This window comes from Diceros bicornis, chromosome 18 (genome assembly GCF_020826845.1).
Source record: "Diceros bicornis minor isolate mBicDic1 chromosome 18, mDicBic1.mat.cur, whole genome shotgun sequence".
NCBI classification, from domain to species: Eukaryota; Metazoa; Chordata; class Mammalia; order Perissodactyla; family Rhinocerotidae; genus Diceros; species Diceros bicornis.
In genome coordinates, this window is record NC_080757.1 from 14,173,715 (window position 1) to 14,201,009 (window position 27,295).

At 52.3% G+C, this 27,295-nt stretch overlaps 1 protein-coding gene across 2 annotated transcripts; it reads left to right on the forward strand.

Moving 5' to 3' along the window:
* Nucleotides 1-92: 92 nt before the first annotated feature.
* On the forward strand, nt 93-27,295 carry TRPV3 (transient receptor potential cation channel subfamily V member 3). Of its 2 annotated transcripts, none has more exons than XM_058559288.1 (17): nt 93-211; nt 6,630-6,734; nt 6,896-6,982; nt 7,740-7,894; nt 8,611-8,787; nt 11,521-11,661; nt 13,484-13,764; nt 15,532-15,708; nt 16,721-16,879; nt 17,603-17,704; nt 18,795-18,868; nt 20,968-21,133; nt 22,607-22,673; nt 23,958-24,232; nt 25,384-25,496; nt 26,638-26,717; nt 27,198-27,295. In XM_058559288.1, exons 1-17 carry the CDS (start codon nt 93-95, stop codon nt 27,293-27,295), a joined length of 2,376 nt encoding a protein of 791 aa, XP_058415271.1. The 2 variants fall into 2 exon arrangements, with proteins under 2 accessions (XP_058415271.1, XP_058415273.1); XM_058559290.1 differs by having other exon boundaries at nt 27,201-27,295.

Below are 27,295 nucleotides of genomic sequence, written 5' to 3' on the forward strand. Positions count from 1 at the left end.
TGCGAGTAGGGGCCATATGATGCCACACGGAGGTCTGAAGCCCCCTGAAGCTCCATGCCTCCTCAATCTCACATCTGAGCTGTGTTCCAGCCATGAACGCCCACCCCAAGGAGATGGTGCCCTTCCTGGGCAGACGAGCCACCATCCCGGGTGCGAATCCTGCCGTCCTGCAGGAGAAGAGGCCGGTGGAGCTCACCCCCACCAAGAAGAGGTAGGACTGGCGGGTCTGGGCCTGGGTGCTGCGCTGTGAGGGCACAGGAGGGGCCTGGTGCCCACCCACAGAGGGCCCTTTCCTGGGGTGGACCTGAGACTCCCAGTCTCACCTGGGGTGCCCTGGTGCCCGACTACGTGTAACTGGGGGCGGGGCAGAGCAACACTGCAAACTCGGGGCGCTGAGCTGGGGAGGTCAGTACAACTGGAATAATCAGGGAGGCCTCCCTGGAGGGGTCAGGGGGCACTGAGGCAGAAACATTCAGGAGGCTCCTGGGGGAGGCGAGGGATTGCTGGAGACGAGGAGCAAAAGGCAGTGGAAATTCCAGGTGGCCTGGAGCCCCTACTGAGTACGTTTTTCACGCGCACCAAAGCTCTCACATCTGCATGTGCCCAGTCAGGTGGTTCAGGCTCTCTAACCCCCCTGCGGAATGGGGACACCAGCAATGGCACCAGCTCACGGGATGAGGGTTAACCGGGATCGTGCCAACAAAGTGCTCAGCACGGGGCCTGGAGCGGTCAGTGCCCAGCACATGTCGGCGCTGGTAGTGGTTTTGTTACCTTGGTCTTCGTTTTCATCACTGTCATTGTCATCGTCACTCCACAGGGCCCCTGGGAACTGGGCAGGGCTGGGATAGTTATGACCACTTCCCAGTTGGGGACACGGAGGAAGGGGGAGCGGGGAAAGTACTTCTCCAGGATCACACTTGGCCCCTGAGCTGCCCCCGCTGCAGTCCCTCCACCCCCTCCACCAATTTGGGGCCCCTCCTCCACCCCAGCTGCGCTCCCGTTGGGCCCGGGTGGGCCCCAGGTCTAGGCTGGCCCCTTTGCCCTGCCTCCTCTGCCCCCATCCCAGCCACTCTCTTGGGCCAGAGGTGAGCTTGGTGCTTTCCTTCTGTCAGTTTGAGTAATAATTGCTGAGATCTTCTGTGCGCCAGGCCTGGGAGACCGGGATAAGGAGAGAAAGAAAGTCTGTCCCTGCTCAGTCTGGTTGGTGAGAGGGGCACCAAGGAGAATGTGAGAAGTGACCTAGAGAGAGGGTGGAACTACGTGGGGCAGGGCCTAGGAGGGGCAGGTCATTCTGATCCTGTGGGCAGTCTCAGGGCACTTCCTGGAGGAGGTGGAATTAGAGTGGATTATGGCAGGTGGAGAGGAAGTGAAAGGGCATCCCAGGCAAAAATTTGGGGCAGGGACCAGTGAGGAGTCCCGTGGGGTTGAAGTGCTGGGTGGGTGGGGGAGTCTTTGTGGAGATGAATCCCATTGGGGCTGGGTCTTGGAGGTCAGTTAAGGAGATTGGACAAACCTGAGGGCAGTGGGGAGCCATAGAGGGATTTTGTTGTGAAAGAGAGGGCATGGTGAGGTTTGCATTTTGGAAAGGATACTCTGGGTGATCTGTGTGGATGATGGATTGGAGGGGAGGCTGTTGGGAAGCCCAGGTGACAGGGTGTGAAGTCTGAGCCTGGGTGGTCAGGGATGGAGAAGAGGGATGGATCAGAGGGATATAGGATCATGTGGTCCACAGGATCAACTACGAGAGAGGAGGAGGAAGAGGACTAAGAGACATCCCCTTCTTCTGGTGGGGGGACCTGGAGGGATGATGGGGCCGTCTCTGACATGGACACTTCGTAAGGGAACAAGCAAGGTCAGGAGGAATGAGCCAAGTTAGGGTGTGAAATGTTGGCTGAGAGATGTCCGAGGGACACCCAGGTGGAAACTCCATCCTGGTGCAGGAGAGCAACTGGATGGATGTGGAGATCAGACGGGTGTTGGTGGAATCGTAGGGGCAGTCTGCATCCGGGGGGCTTGTCCGGGTGACAGCAGAGATATCCTTGAGCAGAGCCACTAAACACCACCCTCTTGCCTCTTTTCCGATTTCCATTTCTCTCTCCTTTCCCAGGGGAGGTTTGGACTTCAGGAAGGAATGAGGACAGGGTTTCAGGAAAATCCCAGGTTCTTCTCACAGTCAAACTGCCTTTTCTGAGTACATCCCTTTTCATAGACTTAGCTCCAGGCTCAGCTCTGCCTACAGCCTTGGCTCAGCCAAGAGCCAGGGAGCGAGGTGTGACCTTTGTCTCATGAAGCGGTGGCTCCTTCCCTTTCCCAAGGGCTCTTTGAGGGCCCTCACATGCTTACTTCTCCTCAGACCACAAAGGTTTGGGCATCTCCCTCAGAACTGAGTGTGGGACTCAGGCCTTGAAAGAAAAAGAAGAGAAAAAATTATATGTAACTAAAGACGGCAATTCTGACCACTAAGGAAATAGGTAGTAATGGTGGAATTGAAGGCACTAAGAAGTCTAGACTGGGGAGAGATTTTTGGACCTGGAACTTTTCCAGAACCATCATGCCACTTTCCGAGAATAGCTGACACCGTGACCTCCTTACTGGGCCCTGGACAAGGCGATGTGCAGGGACAGAGGCGCAGGCCGATGAAGGCTCTGGAGGAGCTGGCTGTGTGGAGCTCAGAACCTGGGCATTTCTTGGGTTAAAGCAGGTGAGACAGGCTCCTCTCCAGCCCTGGGGCTGCTTGGGGATAGTTCTTTGCCTTCAGAGGGACAGAAATGCAGGAGAAATGGTGCCTAGTTGTCTACGCACCTGACTTAACAACATCCAGGTGCCCTTTGGTCTGGGTCAGAGGTAGGAATAAACAAACAGCATCTGCTGCAAGTCAGGACCCAGGATGTCACGTGGCCAAGACCTTGCCATCTGCTCATGATGGCGGGTGAGATGTGGCATGTGCGGTGGCAAGTGGTACAGGCGTGGGACAGGCCCTCAGGGTCTAGCAGCTCCATGCCCCAGGAATTAGGTCTTTGCCCACAGCTGGGTCCTTTCCGGACTGGCTCTCACCACTCTCCTTTCCAGCCACTGAAGGCTTCCTTCCTCAGACACAGCCCTTATTTTCCTACCAGGGAAAGTTTTTTCATGCTACTCCCTCTGCTCCCAGGGCTTTTCCCAAACCACAGGTCCATTTCAAGACCCAGACCAAATCCCACCCTGACAGAGCACAGAGCCTTCCTGGATCCCTGTCCTTGACTGGAAGAACCTTCTCTTCCCCTGAGCTCCCATAGCCCAGTTCCTCTCTGAAGAGGTTCTTGGGACGATGTCTTAGCTCTGGTTGAGATCTCTGAGGACAGGGTCTCTGGAAAGGTCATCTCTTCTCTCCCTGCCCCCTGAGTTTCCTATGCAGAGCATATTAGTAGTTTTTGAACAAGTGGGTGAGTCAGTGAAGGAGCAGGTAAGACAACCAGAGAAGGAGGGGGTGAGTTGATGAGTAAGCAGCTGGTGGCTCAGCACAGTCCCTTAGCATGAGTGAGGATGCTCCACTGTGAGATGAGGAAATACTTCTGCCCTCAGGGCCTTGGTCTCCAGGCCTGGAGTAGATAGATGCTCTCATGATCTGGTTTTCTGGACCATCCTTGAGGCCCCTGTGGGCTCTGGGAGGAGGCCTGAAAAGGAGGGGAGGAGGAGGAGTGGCAAAGGACCCCTCTTCAGCTTCTTACTCAAGACTGAGAAGGAGAGGTGAGGGCTTTGGGCAACTGAGAGCCCAGTGGGAGTCTCTTGAGGGCTGCAACCTCCCAACAACATTTACAGTTTAAGGTTGTGTTGGTCTGTTTGCTTATTGGTTCAGCTCAATGGTCTCCATCTATCCACCTATCTACCCACCCAATTACTCATTCCTTAGCTAGTCATCCATTCTTCCTTCTTTCCTTCCTTCTTTCCATCCATCCTTCTACGCATCCATCCATGAGTGCATCCATCCACCCAACCATCCATCCATGCATTCATCCATCCTTCTATGCATGCATGCATTCATGTATCCATCCATCCATCATCTATCCATCTATTCATCCACCCTCTCACCTGTCCATCTATTCATCCATCCACTCATCTGTCCATCTATCCAACCAGCCAGTCTTTTTTCCACTCATTTACCTTTCACTCATCACCTTTTCATCCTTCCACTCATCTGTTCAGTTAGGTCTTCTGAGTGTCATGACCAGTGTTGGGTTCTGGAGAATCAAGGACAATTCAATCGTAGTTCCTGCCATTGAGGAACTTACAACCAAAGGACAGTGTGTTGTCTAGAGCAAGAAAAGCAATGTCCTCACTGTGCTATAGCCTGGTCTGACCTTGGGGCCAGTTCTGACCAACCCACTGGAACAGTAGTTCTGAGAGGTGAGGGATTTTTGTCCACTTGTTCACCACCGTATCCCCATCTTCTAGAACAGTGTTTGGCACATTGTAGGTACTCAATAAATTATTTGTTGAGTAAATGCACTACTGAGGAGCCTAGATAGGTAGGGTGGGGTGGAGGACCGGGTGGGTGGGGGGGCCGGGGCTGGGCCAACTGGCCTGGGGAAACAGCTGAGGGTGTGATAGCTGGGCTCTGCCTCCAGAAAGTTCCGCAAATCTCAACCAGGATGTGTTGGGGCTGGGTTGCTTTGGGGTGGCAGTTCTGGGGCACTGCAGGGGTGCAGGGAAATGGTGATCAGACTGGAAGACCTCTAATACCTACTTCAGCTAGACAGTCCGTAAGTGGACCATCCCGGAGCTGCCCTGGCTCCAGAGTCTAGGCCTTAGGGAATCATCTGGCCCAACCATTCTCCATCGAGGTTAGGACACTTGGCCCAGAGACGGCAAGTGACCAGCTGGGGTCACACAGGAGGCAGAGGCAGAGCCAGACTAGAACCCAGGCCTCAGGCTCCTAGCTAGGGGTTTGCTCCTCCCTTTGTCTTCTCTTTTGGAAGAAGGATTTGATTTTAGGTCAGGTCAGAAGGTTCCTCTTGATGGGCAGGAGACAGGAAGGTGAGGGCCAATGTGTCAGCCAGCGCTGCCCCCCACATATTTATACCCCATTTCTGGGTTAGTTCTGAGCCTTCCGGGCTTGTCTGTGCCTGGAGGTAAGGCCCGGGTCTCCCTCCTGCCTGCCCTACCCTGGGAAGTGGCTGTGTTGAGAGGCCTCCCTCTGTGCCGGATCCCTGGAGCTGGTTTGGCTGGAAGCAGATCCAGAAGCCGAAGGGAGAGCAGAGGGGTGTGGATAGTGGTGTGGACTGTAAGCCTGGACATCTGGAGTCAGATTCTCTGACCACCTTGGCTTCTACCCTGGGGGTGACCACAGATGAGCTGCTTCTGCATGCTGGGCCTCTGTTCCCTCATCTGTAGAATGGGGACTCAACCCCTTCCCTGCTGCCCTCCCCTCCAAACTTGATATGGCTGGACTGTACTTTGGGAACTGTTATGGGGAGGGGGGGGCTGTTGATCCTAGGCCTGGGAAGGAGGAAGGCAGCAAGGGCACTTAGGAGAGAGACCTGCTGATCAGGAGGCCACTGTCCTGGGCCAGGTCAGAGAGTCAGGTCACAGAGCTGGCAGTGGTGCTGCAGCAGCTTTGAGGTGGGGGGGTTGCTGTAACTGAGATCACCCTCGGCCTGATCCTCACCATCTTCGTTGTCACGAGAAGGATTGTCTCTGAGTGTATGATTGTGGGTTCTGACAGCATGCGTGTCTGCATCTGTGGGTGTGTCTGTGTCTGGCTGGGGCATCGCATTTTGGGTGTGTGTCTTGCCTCTCCCAGGGCAGTGAGTCTCTCTCCTCCTGGGGCTTAGCCAGGTCACAGGCCCTGGGCCCCCGTCTCTCTCCTCCCAGCGCCAGGGAAAAGCGGACCCTTCACTCGCCACTCCACTGCTCCTCACCTCCATTGTTCAGAGTGGTTTCCTGGGTTCTCCTGCTTGACGAGGGATTCTCAGCCCTGTTCCTGATCCCTCAGGTCCTCCCTAATCTAGATCAGCCGTTCTCAGCCTATTGTCTGTGCTGACAAAGTGGGGGGGGTGGGGACTGCACCCAGGCAGCCAGCGTAACTCCAGGCCTTTCCCTCTCCTTCAAGAGCCAGGAGTGGCCCTTGCAGAGCTCAGAGTCCAGGGAGCTCCCTGGCAGGGCTCTTGCTTCAGACCTGAGGCCTGAGGGGCAGTTGGGGGATGATGGGGGAATCTAGCTCCCACTGCCAAGTCCCCCATCTCTGGAGAGTCCTTTGAACCTAGAGGCAGCTGCAGACAGGAAAATCCCCCTCAGATGCTAGGCCACCCCAGTAGAGACCCCTGTTCATCTACCCAGTATTTTCTAGTGACAGGAGTCACCCAGACCCAGCTGTGAATCCAGGTCTGCCACCTATCTGCTGTGTGGCCTCGGGCAAGTTGCTTGACCTGGGAGCCTCCACATGCCCACCTGTGAAATGTGGGTGATGACGACGGTACCCCCCAAAGGCTGCTGTGAGGGTTAGTGAGGCCACTTGGGCACTGGGGCTAGTGTGGAGCTGGCCGAGAGCAAGTGCTGCACGTGGGTGGGCACCCTCACCAGCAGGCTTGTGGGACACGCAGGTGGAAAGGCCCTGTCCCAGCTCTAATGGTCTTGCTTGGGTGTCCCTCCAGTGCACACTTCTTCCTGGAGATAGAAGGGTTCGAGCCCAACCCCATTGTCACCAAGACCTCTCCCCCATTCTTCTCTAAGCCCATGGACTCCAACATCCGGCAGTGGTGAGTACCAGCCCCCTGCCCAGCCCCCTGCCCTACCCAGCCCTCAGCTCCAGCCAGCAGGCAGTGACTTACCCTGGGCCACACGGCCAGGCCTGGCTGGGGCATGCTACCATGATCCATGTTTAAACTTGTCCCTCTCTCTTCCCTCCCCCAACCTCCAGTGTCTCTGGCAACTGTGATGACATGGACTCCCCGCAATCTCCTCAGGACTATGTGACAGAGACCCCATCCAATCCCAACAGTCCCAGGTGAGCCTGGCTCTTCCCCTCCTCCCAGTGGCCACCAGGCTGGTGCCAGGGGACAGGCACCAGGACCCTGCAGGAAAGAGAAAGAAGCTGCTATTCCTAGGGGGCTGGGACAAATGTCTGGGCCCATGATTGTGATGTATAGGAAATTTTGGGGGGGAGGGGAATATTACATTTTATAAACTATAAAAGTAATACCCATTCATTATAAAACATTCAAACAACAATATGCAGCAGAAGGAGAACTTAAGACAATACCATACACACAAATTAAAAGCACATGCATACAAATGATCAAACATCAACGTGCATTTTGCAAGAACACACACAAACAGAAGGATATCCATCAACACATTACCATGGCTCCCTATTTGGAGTGTGGGGGTGGGGAGGGTTAGATGAAAAGAATTCAAACAAAACAAAATATAAAAATAAAATTTCCCTTCCCCTAATCCCAGTCTTTCGAGGCAGTCACTATTAACGGGTGGGTGTATATCCTTCCTGATCATTAGTATGCATATCCAAATATATATTTTGATACAATTTGATTGCATTTGGATTCAAAGGGAAGCCTGCATGGGGCAACATGGATCCCAGGGGCCTGGAGCACTCATGGAGGGGATTTCAGGCGTTGTGACAGGCGCGGGAGATGTTGGGGGCTGGTGCAGCACCCTATAGGCACAGCGGCCCTGGAGGGGGAAGGGGAGGGGTCAGGGTGGTGTTGCATGTATGGTGAGTCAGAAACCTCTTCTGGTTTCAGTGCAAACCTGGCCAAGGAAGAGCAGAGGCGAAAAAAGAGGCGGCTGAAGAAGTGCATCTTCTCAGCCGTGTCGGAGGGCTGCGTGGACGAGCTGCTGGAGCTGCTGGCCGAGCTGCAGGAGCTTTGCAAGCGGCGCCGTGGCATGGACATGCCTGGTCAGTGCTTGGCCCTGGCAGAGGGTGTGGGGCTGGGGGCCCTACTTGGTTCCTGCTGTCTACCTCTCCCGACCACAGCCTTGAATGCTGGGCTAGGCACTTTGAACCTGACTCTGAGGGCAATGGGGAGCCATGGAGGGCTTAGACAGGTGAGAGTCATGGCAGAGTTGGGACCCCAGCAGCAGGGCTCGGGAGGCGGACAACTCTTCAGGGAGTGGCATTGGCAGGACTCAAGGATGTGGGGAGTGAGTCCAGGGTGGTGCCTTTTGGACTTGGGTGACTTGGGTGATGGAGCCTGAGTTGTCTTAGGGACCAGGAGTAGCAGGTTAGGGGGAGGCAATGAGCTCTATTTGCACCTGGACGGGCTGGGCTAGAGATTCAGGTATGAGCACTGAGGGGAATAGTGGGAAGCCGTGTAGTGGGTGAGACTGCCCCCCACAAGGGAAAGGGTGCAGAAGGCAAAGAGCAAAAGGCCTCTACTAAGGCTCGCACGGGCAGAGAAACAGAAGCCAGCAAAGGAGCCAGAGGAGGAGGAGCTGGAGAGGGAGAAGGATAGCAGGGGAGCTCGGGGGTCAGGGATGCCACCAGAGGGCATGGAGCAGGGTGTTGGGGTCTGAGTTGCAGCGCCCACACCCCGGCCTCCCCTTCTCTGGGCTGGGAGGGTCAAGGGCAGCCGGGGCCCCTCCTGTGGCTCCATCCCGTGACCCTGCCTGCAGACTTCCTCATGCACAACCTGACGGCCTCGGACACGGGGAAGACCTGCCTGATGAAGGCCCTGTTAAACATCAACCCCAACACCAAGGAGATCGTGCAGGTCCTGCTGGCCTTCGCCGAGGAGAATGACATCCTGGACAGGTTCATCAACGCCGCGTACACAGAGCAGGCCTATGAAGGTATCCTGCCCAGGGCCGGGGCTGTGCAGACAGGGATCCCGAGGGTGGGCGGGGGCCGTGCCACAAGGAGGCACTGCTGTCCCTGAAAGCCCAAAGCACTCAGCGTGGCGCCCAGCAGATAGGCAGATCGCAAGCACTCCTCTCTTCTGTCTTTCGTTCTGCAAATAATTTTGAGCACTGACCACATGCCAGGCATTGTTTCTGGCACCAGGTGCGGTGGTGGACCAGACGGCCTGTGAGCACTCACTCTCTCTGCATGGTGGGAGGACCCACTTAGTCCTGCCTTTCCAGAAACCAAGCCCCCATTCTTCCCCTTGATGGTATCTGCTGATGCCCTCCCTTCAGAGTTTTCAGGAACTCCCTGACACCTGGGGCTGAGGGGCTCCAGGACCACCAGAGGAGCATCTTTCCTCACTTTGGGCAGATTGCCCTGCCTTTCTGAGCCTCAGTTTCTTCATCTGGTAGAGGCTAATATTTCCTCCCTATGCTGCAAAAAGAATCCAATGACAACTTTATTAATACAAGTATTTTATCAGAGGCTTTCAGAGATTATTTTTTTCTTTTAACAATTAAAAATTTTTTATTATAAAAAAATTTTAAGCAAATACACTTGAGATAGTAGCATGACGAACCTCTATATATCCATCAGCTAGACTCAATATTACAATTTATTTTTAATTATATAAATAACACATGATTAGAGTTTCATTGTAAAACATTCAAATATTTTAATTAAGTTAAAAAAAAAAAACCTTCACCTGTTTCCCACTCTCCTCTCCAGAGATGATTATTATGGTGTGTGTCCTGTGAGGACTTTCCTAGACTTTTGACATATGTGTATATGTGCACATAGAAGCAGACAGTTTTATTTCGTATTCATTTATCTACTTATTTAACATAAAATAGCATTGTACTGTTTGTACTGTTCTACAACTTGCTTTGTTTTGGATTATCGGTGTATCTTGGACACCTTCTCAGGTCAGAATATGAAAGTCTGCCTCCTTTCCCCCTGCTTAGTCTGAGTCCGGCTGGAGGGCAGCTAATCTCACTGTTCCCCTCTTGGCAGACATCCGGGGGGTTTCCAATTTTTTGCTGTGACAATGTTGCTGCGCACGTTCTTGTCTGTGACCCTGTGCACAGTGCACACATTTTAGGAAAATACTTTGAATTGGATTTTCTGAGTTCAAGGACGTGCACATTTAAAATTATAACAGTTACTGCCAAATTTGCCTCCAAAAGGTACTAATTTACTCTCCCCCGACAAAAGGGTCCAAAAGTATTCATTCCCCCACCCTTCACTAATCCTGGAAACTATCTTTTTTTTTTTTGTTTTTGCCCATCTGGTGGGTGAAAAGTGTTAAATAATTAGGTTCTAATTTTCATTTTCCCGATTACCAAGGATTCCAAAACATCTTTCACTTTCTTCATGGCTACGTGTATTTTCTTCTCTGTGAGGTACTTGTTAAAAATCATTTCTCAGTTTTCTTTTAGGTTGTTTGTTTTTCTACTGATTTGTAGGGGCTCTTCATATATCATGGACTTTTAAAAATGCATTGTCTCTTTGAGACATCGCAAATATTCCCCCCAGCCTATCACTTACTTGTCCTTTAACTTTCTTTAAGACGTCTTTTGAAATACAGAAATCTTTAATTTTTACGCAAGCAAACATATCAATTTTTTCTTTATGGTTTCTGCATTTTGGATCTTGCGTGAGAAGGTTTTCCCTACCAAAAGGTTGGTTATAAACGAATTTTCCAATTTTTAAAAATGCTTAGTTCTTTAATTGACCAGGACTTTATTTTTATGTACGGCATGGTGACAAGTCTTTGGAAAATGCTGTTTCTGGTGGGATATTCTGAGACTCTCCCAGCCTTCTGGTTCTTTCCATCTGGAGGTTCTACTGGCTCCACCAACAGGGTTAATATCCCTCATCCCCCTCCCTCTGCTTCTGTCCTGTTCCACTCCTCAGTCACTGGGGCACCATCCACCCAGCACCCTGGCCAGACACCTGGATGTCACCTGAGACACCCCCTTCTCCCCCAAGCCTCACAGACCATCCTGAGGACTCTTTCTCCTAAGGTCTTTGGGCCTCATCATCTGTTTCTCCACTGGAGCGACAGTTTCTCACAAGTCTGGGCTCATTCTACTGCATCCTCCAATTTTGTAGCCAGAGTGATCTGAAAACACACAGGCACAAAACCGAAACTCTGGGTATGTCACCTCCCTGTTCAATGCCTTCTGTGATAAAGTTCTAACCTCTCAACTGGCTTATGAGGCCTCGAGGCGGGCCCATCCAGCCTTGTTAAACTTACCTGGTGGCAGCTTAGAGGCCACTTCTGGGAATTCTCCCTGGTCCCCTCAGCCTGTGTTCAGAGCCCCTGCTCTGGGTACCACAGCTCTTGCACCTCCCTGTATTGTAGCCCTTAATTCTCAGTGAGACTGTGCGCTTCTTGAGGGAAAGAATCAAAACTGCATCCAGGGGCACTGCATCCCCAGCACCCGGCGCCAGAGCACAGAGCAGGCGCTCCATAACCTTCCTTGCGTCCATGCAAGCATGAATGAAGCAAAGAAGAAAGTTGAGACTCTTGGTAGCTGGGCGACACAGACAAGACAGGCAGCTATTATTTCGCCATGGTTCCGTGGAGGATATGGAGGCCAGAGACGGGAAAGGGCCGGTGAGGGCACGTCACCCGGGGTCCCAGCTGAGCGCCCCGCCCCCCACCCTGTCCTCAGGGCAGACGGCGCTGAACATCGCCATCGAGCGGCGGCAGGGAGACATCACTGCGGTGCTGATTGCGGCCGGCGCCGACGTCAACGCCCACGCCAAGGGGGTCTTCTTCAACCCCAAGTACCAGCACGAAGGCTTCTACTTCGGTGGGTGCCGCCCCGCCCGGCAGGGGCTGGGGGCGGGGTCCGGGAGGAGGGAGGGGCCGCCCCCCCCCCCCGCGCCGCCCAGAGGGCCTGTCCCCAGAGGTACCGGCGGGTGGACAGGGGCCTGGAGCCCTCCTGCGAATCTGTGTCCGCTCAGACGTGTCCGAGGCCGGCCGGGGAGGACAGAGCCGGGACGAGGGAGGCGGGTGGGGCGGATCCTTAGCAACAGGACCACCAGGGCGGACCAGAGAGGGAGGGCCTGGGGAGTGGGGAGGATGGGGCAGCCTGCATTCTGGGAGTGTCACCTGGTAGTCTGAGAGGGCACACAGGCGTCCACCTGAGCAGGAACAGAGACCTGGCAGGGAGAGCAAGGAGAGACCGCTAGTTTACAGGCGAGGAGACAGGTTCTGAGGAGGGGAAGGACTTGCTCAGTGTAGTAAGGAGCTGAGGTAGGTATCCCGGCCTCTGTCCCTTGTGTCTGGTGCCTCTCGGGGTTGCAAACGGGGCAAAAGTGAGAGGACAAAAATTCTTGTCATATTAAGGAGTCAAAAAGCAATTAGGGTTAGGGCACTCTGGGTGAAAAAAAATTTTTTAAATGTGTAATTTAGGTACAGTGAATTCACCCATTTCAATGTACAGTTCTGTTCATTTCCACAAATGCACACAGTCGTGTAACCACCACCGTGATCAGGGAACAAACAATTCCATCACACCAAAAGCTTTCCAGGTACAATTTTGTAGTCAAGCCCTCTTCCCACCCCGGCCCCTGGCTGACCACCACTGATCTGTTTTCTCTTCTGGGTGGTTTTTTAATCAGCAGGACTAGATGGGTCTGGGCCAACTTGAGGCCAGGGTCTTGTCCAGTCCATTGCCCAACACTGGACCTGGTTGGAGCTGGTGTTGGGAGAGGGGGCAGGAGGGAGATTGGGAGGGATGCAGCAGGAGACCTGCTGTCCAGTCTTGGCTCCGTCCTAGGCTTGCTGTGTGACCGTGTGTGAGTCATCTGCCTTCTCTTTTCTTAACAAACATTTATTGAGCACTTACTATATACATCAGGCACTGTTCTAGGTGTTCGAAATATATTGTCAAACAAAACGAAGATCCCTACCCTCGTGGAACTTACATTCTAGATGGGAGAGACCATTAATGATAAATGTAATAAATAGGAATGCTGTGTAATATGTTAGAAAATGATAAGTCCTAATGAAAAAATAAAGAGTAAAACAGAGGAAGGAGAATCAGGAGTTCTGGGGCACCGAGGAGGTGGATTTCAATTTTAAATAGAGCAGTTAGGGTGGGTCATTGAAAAGGTGATGTTTGAGCAAAGACTTGAAGGTGAGGGAGTGAACGATGCAGATATCAAAGGGACAGCACTATAGGCAGAGGGAACAGCCTGTGCGAAGGCCCTGAGATAGGAAAATGCTTGGTAGGTTCAAGGAAAAGGAGGAAGGCCAATGTGGCTGGAGGGGAATGATTGAGGGAGAGAGGAGATCATGTCAGAAGATGTAGGGCCTTGTGGGCTGTTGTTGGAACTTGAGCTTTTATCCTGGATGAGGTGAGCCTCACGTATTAACAGGATGAGTCTGGCTGCTGTGCTGAGGATAGTGTTGGAGGGCCAGAATGGTAGCAGGGAGACCAGTTAGGAGGTTACTGCAATGACTGAGCCTCAGTCTCCCCTCCTGTACAAGGAGGAGATGGGGAGAGGGACAGGAAACCTCAGGGGTCAATCCTACTGAGATGGTCAGGATACGGGCTTCAGTCCTGGGGCTTGGGGAACACCACTTCCGGTCCATAAGAGAACCAGCCCAGTGCTCCCCCTGCTCAGGTGAGACACCCCTGGCCCTGGCAGCCTGCACCAACCAGCCCGAGATTGTGCAGCTGCTGATGGAGAACGAGCAGACGGACATCACCTCGCAGGACTCACAGGGAAACAACATCCTACATGCGCTGGTGACGGTGGCCGAGGACTTCAAGACGCAGAATGACTTCGTTAAGCGCATGTACGACATGATCCTGCTGAGGAGTGGCAACTGGGAACTGGAGACCACGCGCAACAAGGACGGCCTCACCCCGATGCAGCTGGCCGCCAAGTTGGGCAAGGCTGAGGTGGGGCCCCACGGGTAGGAGGGAGGGTGGGGAGGCACACTGCCGCTGTGCCAGCCCTGGGGGCCCCACAGATCACACCTAGGCCTTAGGTCTGGAAGTGCAGTTGTGGCCTGAGGTGGGTTTGTTCCTAATGACCACGCAGAGCCAGTGAGATGCAGGGCCTTGATGAAGACTCAGGCGGGCGTGGTCTCACATCTCTGTCGGTGGCTGGAGCCATGCCTTGGTCTGAGACCAAGGTCAGGACTCAGGTTGGGGCTAGGGTCACGGCTCAGTGAAGCCTGCTGCTCAGCGTCCGTATCTTTGAGCCTTGGGTGCGGCCTGCAGCTCCTGGGAGGCTGCAGGAGGACGCTGGGTGGGTGGGGGGCAGTTGAGCAATCATGGCTGTGCCAGCCTCAGGGCAGCTGACCCGGAGGCATGTGCCCCGAGGGCCTTGGTTCCTGTCCCAGTGCTCAGGGCTGGGGCCCACAAGGGACCCTTTCATTGTCTTGTGGGGGGAGGAGGGGATGGGGAATGACTTTGACAGAGGAGGAATTGTGTGCGTGCCTTCCTGGTCTCCTGCCCACCCCTAGGGACACAGCTTGCTGGGGCCTTTGAGGAGGGTCAGATGGTGGTTGTAGGTGGAGCGTCCTCCAAGGGCCTCTTCCCTGCATGCCACTATGGCACATGCTCTCCCTGGGGAGAGCCCAGGGATGGAGCTTCCTGCATGGAGCATGGCACCATGACCCACTGGTTCTCTAGAGAATAATTATGTCCCCTGTGGCTAGTCTTGGGGAAGTGCCCACACTCTTCCTGGCCCCTTCTCTCCTTCAGTCAGTGTTCTTTGGAAAACCTTTCTGAACGCCGCCCAAGTTGGCCACTATGCTGGGAGAGGAGGGTGCAGTGATGCTTAAGACACAGACTCTGTTCTTGGGGATCTTCTAGGCTGGGGTTGAGGATGGGGAGACCCGCCATATCCCTGGGAGCTCTCTGCCTGGGCTGTGGAGACAAGGCTGTCATGTGAGATGAGATGGAGCCACACCGGGTCGCGGGAGATCAGGGCTCTGACACCGTTGTCCTGAGCCTTGGGTTGGTGCCCCAGGAAGCCATGGCCCCCGTCCTAGGGTACCCCAGTGCTCAGCTTTCAGGAAGTGGTGAGCTGGAAAGCAGTGGCTCTCTATCTTGCCTGCACTTTCCAACTGCCCAGGAAGCTTCGCTAAATGCAGATGCCTGGGTCCCACCTCTGAGATTTGGATTGGAGTAGTTGGTGGTGTGGGATGTTTAAATGTTCCCCCGTGACCCCAGCATGCAGCAGAGTTTGAGGGTCACTGACCTAGAGGGTGGGTCATGGGCCTCTCTCCATCACCCCCTCTCTGGCCAGAGGGTGAGCCTCAACTGGCAGGGTCTTGACTGAGGGTGAGATAGGGAAGCAGAAAAACTTCTAGCTTCTTCTCAAATCCAGGCCAAACAGAAATTATTTCTCAAAATTGTCAGTTCCCGGATTCTTCACTGAATGGGGTCCCTGCTGGTGTAAGGATTTACAAGCTGATCCTGCAGCTTTCCGCAGCGTGCAAAGGGCCCTCACACTTTTTGTCTCTGGTATTCACAATCCCCGGTGAGATGGACAGAACAGCGAGCTTCGTGCCCATGCCACAGATAAAGCTGGGCCCGGCGGTCACAGGGTCAGGCTCAGAGGCAGGACTCCATCCCTCCTTGGTGGGAGCATCTTTCCGGCCCTGTTGGCCCCAAGCTCTGTTCTGTGGCTGATAGTTGTTCCTCTTTCTGTCCCAGATCCTGAAGTACATCCTCAGTCGTGAGATCAGGGAGAAGCCGCTCCGGAGCTTGTCCAGGAAGTTCACCGACTGGGCATACGGGCCCGTGTCATCCTCGCTGTATGACCTCACCAACGTGGACACCACGACAGAAAACTCAGTGCTGGAAATCACTGTCTACAACACCAACATCGATGTGAGTCTCCCGGGCTGGCTGGGGAAAGGCAGGGGGTGGGGGGCTGGGACTCAGGCCAGGGGCTCAGGAGGCACTGGGAAGACACCATGCAGCTAGCTGGACATGTCTGCAGTCCCCCATTCCTTTGCCTTCGTGGGCAGTCAGCACAGAAAGGGCGGGGCCTAGGGCAGGTGCTGGGTTCACCTGTTCCCGGCTGACCTTGGGTTGTAAACCCTCGTGGCCCCAGAATCCTGGGTGGTGTGGGGGTGGGAGTGGGGGTGGGGATGGTTGGTGTTGATCCTCTCCATCTTGTTTCTCCCCCACTGCCCCTATTCTCCCTGGTTCTATATGACCCAGGCTTAGAATTCCCTCTTCCCCCAAACCTGGCTCCAAATAAGTGTCAGGAAGTAGATACCTGGAGCAATCAGGGAGGCCTTCCCAGAGGAGGCAAGAGGGGGAGGTCAGTGAAGCTGGAGGGGAAGAGAGCATCAGCAGGGAGAGGTTTTGGCTCTTAGGCGGAAGTGAGGCAGCAGGCTGGATCTTCATCCTTCACGTTTTACCGAGAGTCATACTTCCCAGAGCCTGCCTCATCCGGGGTCTCCCTGGACCCTCACAGCAGCCTGGTTGGTAGGGCAGTTTGAGTGTTATCAGTTATATAGATGAGGAGACTGAGGCCCAGAGAAGGTCAGGTGTTTTCCTGAGGTCACACAGTGAAGGAGGGCCAAGTTGGGGCCAGGACCCCAGTCACAGCCCTCCCCACTTCTAGCCCTCCTCCCCACTGAGCATCAGGTCCTCCTGGTGGAAGCCCAGACTCCTGTGGCGTTTGGCTGCTGCCTGGGCACACTGGGAAGGAGCCTCAGGAGCCAGAAATTACCCAACCAACATTTCCAGCCAAACCAGTCCCTTGGGCATAATGACTGGCCCTTCTGCCAAGGGCAGTGCTGACTCAGAGCTCCCTTTGAAATGAGAGCCCCTTGAAAACGGTCCCTCCCTGCCCCCATCTCCGTGGTGACTGGTGGTCTTCTCCCCCTAGAACCGGCACGAGATGCTGACCCTGGAGCCCCTGCACACCCTGCTGCATATGAAGTGGAAGAAGTTTGCCAAGTACATGTTCTTCCTGTCCTTCTGCTTTTACTTCTTCTACAACATCACCCTGACTCTCGTCTCTTACTATCGCCCCCGGGAGGAGGAGGTACGTGGGCCCCGGGGCGGGGGGGCTGAGGTGGTCACAGCTGTAGGAGCTTGGAGCAGTCCCATATGTAGATGGGGAAACTGAGGCCCAGAGAGAGGCCAAGAGGTTTGTGTGGGGTTCCCAATTGTCACCCTTCACAGTTTCTAGGGAACTGAATACGTCTCCAGTGCTTACCTGAGCTGCGGCCCAGGTGCGCAGCCCCAGGCTGACCTGTGCTGGGGGGAGAGCTGGGAGGATTAGGAGACCCAGGCCCTGCCAGGCTCTGCCTACAACTAGAGCCGACTGGCTGTTTCTGCTGTGAGGGCCACCAGCAATGGGAGGAGGGGGAGGTCACTTGGACAAGCTTTCCCACCACTCTGGGCCTCGGTTTCCCATCCATTATGTGGGGCATAGAGTTTCAGCTTTATTTAACAGGCTGTGAGGCCCTGTGAGTATCTGGATGTGGATGGGTTCTGGAACGGACAAATGCCATGAGGTGTGAGGGGTTGTTAGTGTGGATTGGGTCGTGTTCCTCACTGTAGAGTTCTGGGTTCCCACTGTGGGTGGGGAGGGCAGGGGCAGGGGGCTGCCGTTCCTTCCCTGTGCAAAGGAGGGCTTCCTGCTGGCCTCTGGCCCAGCTTGAGTGTTAGGCGTGTGTCTGTGCATGGTTCCTCCAGGCCTGGCACTACCCTGCCCTCCTCACCCCCATCCTGCACCCCCCCACTTCTCTCCCTTCCTCCCCAGGCGCTCCCACACCCCTTGGCCCTGACGCACAAAATGGGATGGCTGCAGCTCTTAGGAAGGATGTTCGTGCTCATCTGGGCCATGTGCATTTCTGTGAAAGAGGTGAGGGGGCCACCAAGCCCTTCCCGACTGCCCAGCGAGGCAGGCAGGGTGACAGCAGGCCTGGCTTCGGTCCCACCCTGCTCTGCCATTACTGCAGGGGTGCTTTGTGGAGGCATTTTCTTTCTAAGCTGTAGATTTCTTAGTTACGAAATGGGAATAAATCAATAAACAGGCCTATCCTATTTACTTCATCTGTCTATCCCTCCATCCATCTGTCCATCTATCTGCCATTTATCTACCCTCCCAGCCACTCAGTGACCCATCTTCCTCTCCCCTCCATCCACCTATCCAATCACCTGCCCTCTCTCATCATCCCAGCCACTCATTCATCCGTTTGAATACCCACTCATCCCTACCTACTGTCCTTCCATCCTTTATCCAACCATCTTTCCATCTGTTTATCAATCGATTGATTGCTCCATTGATCAATTGATCTATCCATCCAACCAATGAATCAACCGGTATATTCTGAACACCTTCTATATGTGGGGCCCCGGGAGAGGTGACGGGGATGGAGGGAGTTTCAGCTCACAGTCTGGTAGGGGATTTCATGGACACAAACGTCTAGGCTTTAAGATGGATTGTGAAAAGGGCTCTATGTTGGGTTTAGACCAGTGCTCAGAGGAAGAGAGATGACTTTTATCTGGGGACTATGGGAAGCAGGGAAGGCTTGAAGGCAGAGATGGCATTTGCTCTGGTAGGGGAGGACTGGGCGTGAGGGTACTGAGGAGAAGGTCAGGACAAGGAAGGCATGAGAACAGCATGAATGGAGGCTCTGAGGCTGGAAAGCTCGGGCAGATTTGGGGAATGGCGGGTAGCTGTATGGTTGTGCTGCTTTGCAGGTTCTGGGGTGAGGATGAGGGTGAGAATGAGAGATGTAGGGAGATTTGGGGGAGCATCTACTTTCACCCTGGGGTTGCCTCTGTCCCCTAGGCACAGGTCCACTTCTGTATCCCTTACCTGGGCTCTGACTGGGCCTTCACACACTCCCCCCTCACTGAGTCTAAGCCCTGGGGAAACAGCCCCTTCCTCAGATCCTCCAGGCAGAGGCATGAGAAAGGTGCAGCTTTTCTTTCTTTTCTGGCCTCAGGGCATCGCCATCTTCCTGCTGAGACCCTCAGACCTGCAGTCCATCCTCTCAGATGCCTGGTTTCACTTTGTCTTGTAAGTAGATCTGTCCCTTTGGTCACCACCTCACAGGCAGGGCTGAAGTCCTGTATGGTGGCTGCTGTGTCACTCTTACCTGTACCAGTCATTCTGCCATAGTCATATGGCCAGGACCTCCTCTCTCTCTTCTAGTAAGAGAGGCACATAGATGTCCATGGAGGGGTCCAGAAAACCCTAGGACAGTGCCCACCATCTGGTTGCAGTGATGGCTGACTCTGGCCTGCCACAGAGCCCCAGGCGGCAGGCAGCACAGAGAGGGCATGAAGACGCTGAGCAGTGCTGTGTACTGTTTTATGAAGAGTTCCAGGCCAGTTCCTCCTAGTTGCATGGAGTCTAGAAGTTGCCATCTTGGACCCTGGCAGATCAGGGCTGGAAGGTGCATGAGAAATCTTTGAGTCTCATCTGTAGGCATGAAAACTGAGGTCCAGAGCAGGGAGTGAGTCACTCACAGTCACGTGGAAGCCAGCCCAGCCCCCCAATCATCACCCCAGGCCTGTGCAGAGTTGGCTACTACAGGCCCTAGCTGGAAAGCCCCGCTCAGCAGCCTCTCGGAGTGAGGTCATGAGCAGCCGACATCAGAGGCCTACGTGACCCATTTCTGGGTGAACAGAGGCTGATTCAGCGTTGCTGCTGTGTGGATGGAACAGAATCTACAGCATGGGATGAAGAATGGGGGGCTCCATAGCTCTGTAGACCCCGCCAAAGTCCCTCTTCTGGGTTTTTGGGAGACTGGGTCGGTAGGACCTTGATTCTTGGCCTGACGTTTCCAAACACCTAGGTGTTTTACTTAGCATGTACCCGCCTTCCAGAGGCATGAACCGAGTTTTTCATCCCTGTGGGCTGGTGGGGCGCCCAGATACCACTGCGAACGGATAGGCTGGGTGCAGCACTGCCCCATGATGCAAGCAACTTGTGAGTCTGTCACTTTTGAGAAAGTATGATGATGCCAGAGAGAAATCCGTTTATACAGCCCGTGGCGTTAGTGCAGACCAAAGGCACCAATGCCTCATCCTGCTCTTTTGCTTCGTAGTTGTTTTGTTAGCGTAGAGGAAGGTGTAGACATCCTTCCTCACTTCAATCCCAATTGCATCGATCACCCAAATGTTTGCTTTTCACTGCACGAGAAGAACAAGGTTGCCTGTGTCCTAACTTTTACTAGTCAGAGATTTGGTAATTGTGGAGACTGCCTGATGTCATAAGCGGGAGAGAGTTTTTATCCAGATGTCTGAGTGACTGACGGCATGCACATTCTTTAGGAGCTGATTTTGATCTTGTGTTTTTGGTATATATTATACTTAAAAAATTTTAAATTGTGGTAAAATACACATAACATAAAAGTTACCATCTTAACCATTTTTAAGTGTACAGATCAGTGCTGTGAAGTACATTCACATTGCTCTGCAACCAATCTCCACAACTCTTTTCATCTTGCAAACCTGAAACTCTGTATCCATCAAACATCAAGTCATTATTCCCTCCTCCCCCAGGCCCCCCCATCTTCTTTCTGTCTCTATGAATTTGACTACTCTAGGGACCTCGTATAAGTGGAGTTATACAGTATTTGTCTTTTTGTGACTGGCTTATTTCATTTAGCATATACTGTACTTTTTTAAAAGATAAAAGTAATAGGTTTGGGGGGAGTTTTGTTATAATTGGCTTGTAAGTATAGATGTTGACAGCTTTTGTCATTTCGGTTAAAAATGCAATCATTCACTGTATCCTCAGTTTACCCCAGTGGTTCCCCAATCTATGTGGGAATCAGAAATCATGTGGGTGATTTAAAAAACATATGGCCTCCTGGGCTACACCCTAGGCCCTCTGAGCCAGAATCTCCTGGGGCCCTGGGGATCTGTATTTTTAAAAAGTCCCTGACAGCTGCAAGCAGCCCACTGCTGGCCCCAACTCACATCTGGCAATGCAGTCTACAAGGCTGGATTTTAGATATAGTCGAGCGGGTCTGGAGCAGCCTCATCCATCTCTTCATCATCAGCTACTGGGGTGACTGTTCAGGTTTAAGGGAGGCTGGGGGATTTGAACATCTGCCCTGATGCTGAGGAGAAGTAAGTAAGGCCCTCTCTCCTGTGTCTCCTGAACAGTTTTGTCCAAGCTGTGCTTGTGATACTGTCTGTCTTCTTGTACTTGTTTGCCTACAAAGAGTACCTCGCCTGCCTTGTGCTGGCCATGGCCCTGGGCTGGGCGAACATGCTCTACTACACGCGGGGATTCCAGTCCATGGGCATATACAGTGTCATGATCCAGAAGGTGCGTTGAGGGCTGCCGAGGGTCAGAGACATGCAGGTTCGGGGTCGGGGGAGCCCTCAGAGAACGCCCATTGTTCAAATGGGGAAACTGAAGTCTGGAGAGCAAAAGGGGCTTTCCCAAGGGACAGACCACTGCTCATTCTCCCAAACACCGCTGTCTCCCTTTGCCTTTGGTCAGGCTTTAAGGGTCCAGATCTCAAAATGCCTGGGCTTGTTGGGCACTGGGAGGGGTTCCTTTGTGAAGGAATGTTCTCACCCCTAGACAGGGGTGTGCTGGTAGATAGTTAACAACTGGCTTTCTGGGAAAAATACACACACACACACACACACACACATAATGTTTATTATAAATTTTACCATATGAGTAGCATGCAATTTACAAATATCTGTTTATTGTAAATTCAGCATAGCTAGTTGAGTCTGGCAGAATGATTTGTTGATTTTTGTTGGGCTCATATATCTGTTGCCAGCCTAAGGTTGTAATTGACAAACAAGTGTTGTTCCAACATAAATGTTGCTGGATTTTTTTTTTTACCTTAAGGAGTGAGTTGAAACTGAAACGGTGAAGACTTATGTTGGAACTTCACTTGTTTGTCAGTGATGTGAGCCACTTATCTGCTGAATTGGGTAATAGTTTGCAAATACTGGAATACTGTTTTGTTAATACTATTGTGCTATTCACAACATAACAGCTACACATAAGGCATATTTTTAAGTTTTATCTGCCCTAACATTTTCTCCATTGCTGTCTTAAGTGTAGATCTAGACAATCAACAAAACAGTGAGTCGATCTCCGGTCTGTAGCATTTAACAATTTCCAAGGTATAAATATTCCCACCATGGCTGATTTCCAGCTACTGACATGATGTCGTTGAACAGACAATTGGGAAGAGATGCACAGTAACACACCATTATATTCTATTTCCACCACATGGCGATGATAGATGTAAATAACCTTAAGAGCATAGATAATTGTAAAATAAGTAAAAAGTGACGTTTGGAATAATTACTATCTTTGTTTTCAATATAATTTATATAATTATAAGTTTATATGATTTAATTTTCAATAATGGTTGTGTTTAACAACCAGCTCACGAAATTCCTGAGAACGTAGCAGTCAGCTCTTATGAGCTGGTGTGAGCTGGCTCCAGCACACCACTGCCCCAGGAGGTGGGAGCATTCCAGATGTGAGACTCTGGAGAAAGGTGCTCACGTACAGGGCGAATTAGCAGGGACGGAGACAGACCGTGTTCCAGGAGGGAGGATGGAAGAGAGTGGGCATTTTGGGGGAGATGGGACCCAGAGCTGAGCTGTGGAGCAGCAGGAGGATTTGGCTAGAGGAAGAGGAGAATGGCCGAGTGAAGATGGCATGGTTAGGGTGGGGCCTGGGAGAGGGTGGGAAGCAGCAAGGAGATCAGCGTATAGTGGATATGTGCTCAAACCTTACCCTTGAATCATGTTTCTTTCTTTGTAGGTCATTTTGCATGATGTTCTGAAGTTCTTGTTTGTATATATCGTTTTCTTACTTGGATTTGGAGTAGGTAATTGATTTATAAATAATAGTAACTCCCACATTTGTAAAGCAGTTTATACAGACATCAAAATGACAAAGCACATGGCAGCCTCCGCAACAGTTGTATGGGCCACCAGTGGAGCACCTGCTGTGCTTGGCATTTTGCAAGCCTTATCTTTTTCTTCTCTTGATATCCCCATCAAGGGGAATCATCGTCCCTGATCATAAGGTAACTGAGGCTTAGAGACTCCAGGATTCGACCCGCCCTGTCACTCTTATCTATCCACGCTGTGGGATATGCCTCCCACTTTCACATCCATCATCTTATGTGGCCCTCACAACCTGAGATAGGCGGGGCAGGTGTTTTGGCCCCATTTTACAGATGGGGAAACTAAAATTTGCAGAAATTTGATTGATGGTCTTTGAAAACTAGAAGTAAAGTAATGCATTGAGGTAACCCCCTTTGGCTCCATACATCATGTTACTCACACAGTTTGCTTCAGATATATCTGTGAGAGCCTCTGGTCTGCTGGGGACCAGGGATGGATCCCCCTCTTAAAACCTCTCCATTTACAACAGAGGGAACAGCACAGCCTGATGTTATTTCTAACCTCTGCATAGAGAGATATGGGTTTATTTTCCCGTGCCAGTTGTGTTTTGTTTTTCAGTGATCATTGGCATTTGGAGTTAGGTAGCTGTTCCCATCTGTCTGGTACCTTTGCTGGGTCACAGTTTGGTTATTTATTTGCTCCTTCACTTGCTTGTTTGTTCGTCTATCTATTTACTCATTGATTTGACCATTCATTCATTCATTCATTCATTCATCCATTCATCCATTCAGCAATGAGCCACTACTGTGGTATGTTAGAAAGAAGAGAAGAGCCCCAGGCATTGGCCAGGGGATCTCGCTCCAGAGCATTAGGGGGAGACTCAGGACCTCCCAGTCTTGGGGGATACGACCCACGTTACAGGCAGTTAGGAGCTCAAAGCCTGGCTGGGGAGCCAGGGACACACAGATTATAGTTAATAATGCTGAAAGGCTGCGAGTGATCCAGGGCCGAATGGTGGGGTAGAGAGGCTAGAGAAGAGAATGGGCTTTGTTAGGAAGGAAGGGCTTTCTGCAGGAGGTCAAGGCAGAGAACCAGCCTGATGAGGCTTCTGGGGGAACTGAGGCTGGAGATGGAATTTAAACAGCCAGAGGGAAGGAGGCAGCAGCCTGCAGTGTGTGTGTGCATGGGTACGGGTGTATGTGCTTGTGGGGTAATTAGCCAGGCAGAGGGGCTGAAGAGAACACCCTGTTGTGTCCTCCCAGCCCTGGCCTCGCTGATCGAGAAATGCCCCAAGGACAAGAAGGACTGCAGCTCCTATGGCAGCTTCAGCGATGCGGTGCTGGAGCTCTTCAAGCTCACCATAGGCCTGGGCGACCTGAACATCCAGCAGAACTCCAAGTACCCCATCCTCTTTCTGTTCTTGCTCATCACCTACGTCATCCTCACCTTCGTCCTCCTCCTCAATATGCTCATCGCCCTGATGGGAGAGACAGTGGAGAACATCTCCAAGGAGAGTGAGCGCATCTGGCGCCTACAGGTGAGCCTGGCAGGGACCCTGGTTCAGGGACCCCCACGGGACCTCAGTCAGCACACGGTATAGCACAGCACATGGTGTATATCTGCATTGGTGGATCTGGGGTGGGGCCTGGGAATCTGTATAGCTCTCTGTGTTTGGCCAGGTTTGAGGAAGCCTTATTCTTGGTTCTTTGAGTATAGGGTCTAGGCAGTGTGGCTGGACAACAGCATGTGTGAGAGGAACTCAGGCTTACGGGTGTGCTTTGCTCAGAGTCAACAGTGTGATATGTGGATGTTGAAGTGTGACCTTAGGTTGCATTACGAGGAGTATAGGGTACAGGACAACGGAGGTGACAATTCTGCCCTCCTCCACCCTGGCCAAGCATCCTCACTTGCTGTGGGCCTTACACACTGAAGACACTAACCCGCAGGATGGTCCAGAGGTGGTGACCAGGCTTGGGAGAGGACTGGAAACTGCTTCACAAGAAATGGTGTTGAAACCAGGGTTGAAGAAAGTGAGAGTTCCTTCAGATATCTGCAGAGCTACTTGTGAAAGAGGGAGCAGCTTCCACCTGTGGCCCCAGAAGGCAGAACTGAGGTATATGGGGCAACAAGAGGGAGAAAAGCTTTGATTCGACACAAAGAAGTTTCTAATTATTAGGGTCTTCTTAGTTGTGTTGTTGATAATGTTCAGGAAAGATTGGACAAATTGTTGCCCAGAGAACTGCCGAGGGGATTCCAGGCCTGGGATGGGGGTAGGACTACGTGATGTCTGGGCCTCCCTCCACCGAGGGATCCCAGGAACCAACATTTTCCGTTAGGAAGCTCCTGGGCTTCCAGAAACATTGTCTATGTCATGTTTAAAGCAATTTGAACACCTTTCCCAAACTTACTGGTTTTTTGTTTTTGAATTTTAGTTTCAAATTTTGAATTTGAATTTGAATTCAAATTTTGAATTTTAGGTTAGCCAAGCCCTCAGGATCTATACATTAAGCATCTAGTGGGGGTGGAGTGGACTGTTTGGTGGTGTGTGTGCAGGTACTTGTGTGTGTGTGCACGCTTGTGTGTGTGTGTGTGTGTGTGTGTGTACATGCAGGTACGTGCACACTCTTACTGAGCTGTGCTCCTGGGGTGGCTCCTCAGTGACGTGCTTAGGCTCGTTTGTGTCCCCAGAGAGCCAGGACGATCTTGGAGTTTGAGAAAATGTTGCCAGAATGGCTGAGAAGCAGATTCCGGATGGGAGAGCTGTGCAAAGTCGCAGAGGAAGATTTCCGACTGTGTTTGCGGTAACAAAGGGGAAAGGCCCTTCGGTGGTCGTCCTTGGGTGGGTAAAGAGGGACCAGTCGGTGAGTGTTAGAGAAACAGTGCTGCCACTTGCTTGCCAAACCACGGCTATGGTCTGTTCTGGCCCCTCAGAAGATGGAATTTGCTCTTACGGGGCCGCTGGCCCTGGGACGAGGCTCCCCGAGGTTCAGAAGGAAGAGGAAAGGAGACTCTGTCGGCAGTGTTCCCCTCTCTGGCTTTCTGGAGGTGCCCCCGGGGCCTCTCCCTGCCCAGTGTCTAGTTTAGAAGAGATTTGCCAGCCTGGCACTCTTTGTCCTTCTGTCCACCCTCTGTGCGTTCACGTGACGCCAGGGGACCTAAGGCACATTTTGTCCTTGGCAAATGGAAGTCAGACAGCTACTTTTGACAGACATCAAGCTTTTTGATTTTTAAAAAGTACTCGCACATGCTATGCCATCTTTGCTGATAAGTCCACCTCTTCCTAGCCCCGTCTGATTGTCTGACCCTACAACTACCTTCTTTGTGTATAACCTTACCCTAACCCACTTCTCTGACTAAGATTCCCACCCCCTGGAAACCCCTCCGACTAAAATTGTTACCCTAACAAATACCTCTAATTTCGACGCCCTCACGCTAGAGGTGTTCTCTGAATGTGAACTTCAGCCAGACCGTTGTCTCCAGTTGCAATCCAGCACCTTAGATGCTGCTCACTCTTCTGGGATTTGAACCCTAACCACATTCTCTTCGTGTGGCCTTGACCCTAGCTAAATTCTAGGAATTTAATCCTCACACTCCGGCATCTTCCCAGCGCGGGCCCTCTTCTCCTTCCTTCCCTCATGCCCCGTGAGCTCCCTCTCAGCAGTCAGGCACAGCCACTGCTGTCTGAAGATGTCCCCTTTACATCTCTCTGAGCTTCTGAGTCCCACATGCTGGGAGGAGACTGATCCCTTGAGGCCTGTGAAAATGGGGACTTAGGCAGGTTTCAGACCCTAACAATGCTGACATGACATCTGGGACAGGAGTGCTCCTGATCCCTGGGACGGACAGAAGGGGAGCTCTTGGGGCACCCCAAACTCTGTGCTACTTATTTGCATTTAATAAGGTGCTGTTGCGAAGTAGTGAGAATGATTATCACACTCGCAGGATCAACGAGGTGAAGTGGACCGAGTGGAAAACACACGTCTCCTTTCTCAATGAGGATCCGGGGCCTGGGCGACGGACAGGTACCGTGCAGTCAGGGAGTGTGGCGACGACTCCTGTCTGACCATGTGACCTTGGGCAAACTGAGTGGGAGGGCCCTGATTTTCCCCATCTGTGAAATGGAAGGGTTGAATTAAATTGATTCTCAGGTTCCTTCCAGCTCTGACATTTTATTATTTTTTTATATTTTTATTTTTTTGGTGAGGAAGATTGTCCCTGAGCTAACATCTGTGCCAGTCTTCCTCTACTTTATATGGGACGCTGCCACAGCATGGCTTGACGAGCAGTGTGTACGTCCGTGCCTGGGATCCGAACCCGCTAACCCTGGGTCGCTGAAGCAGAGCGCACGAACTTAACCGATATGCCATGGGGCCTGCCCCAGCTCTGACATTTTAAAGCCCTAGTTGGAATAACTTCTAAAAATCAGGGGGTGCGCAAGAACTTGGAAGCACACTTTGCAGAGTACTATATTTCTAAAATAGTGTTTTGTTTTTTTTTTAAAGGAGATTTCAACAAAATCCAAGATTCTTCCAGGAGCAACAGCAAAACCACCCTCAATGCATTTGACGAAATAGAAGAATTTCCGGAAACTTCGGTGTAG

Bases quoted from the DNA above. Each gene is read 5' to 3' on its own strand.
- TRPV3 (XM_058559288.1), top strand. From the start codon at position 93: ATGAACGCCCACCCCAAGGAGATGGTGCCCTTCCTGGGCAGACGAGCC. The intron at 21,134-22,606 runs GTGCGTTGAGGG...CTTTCTTTGTAG, and splicing joins ACAGTGTCATGATCCAGAAG to GTCATTTTGCATGATGTTCT. The intron at 25,497-26,637 runs GTAACAAAGGGG...TCACACTCGCAG, and splicing joins GATTTCCGACTGTGTTTGCG to GATCAACGAGGTGAAGTGGA.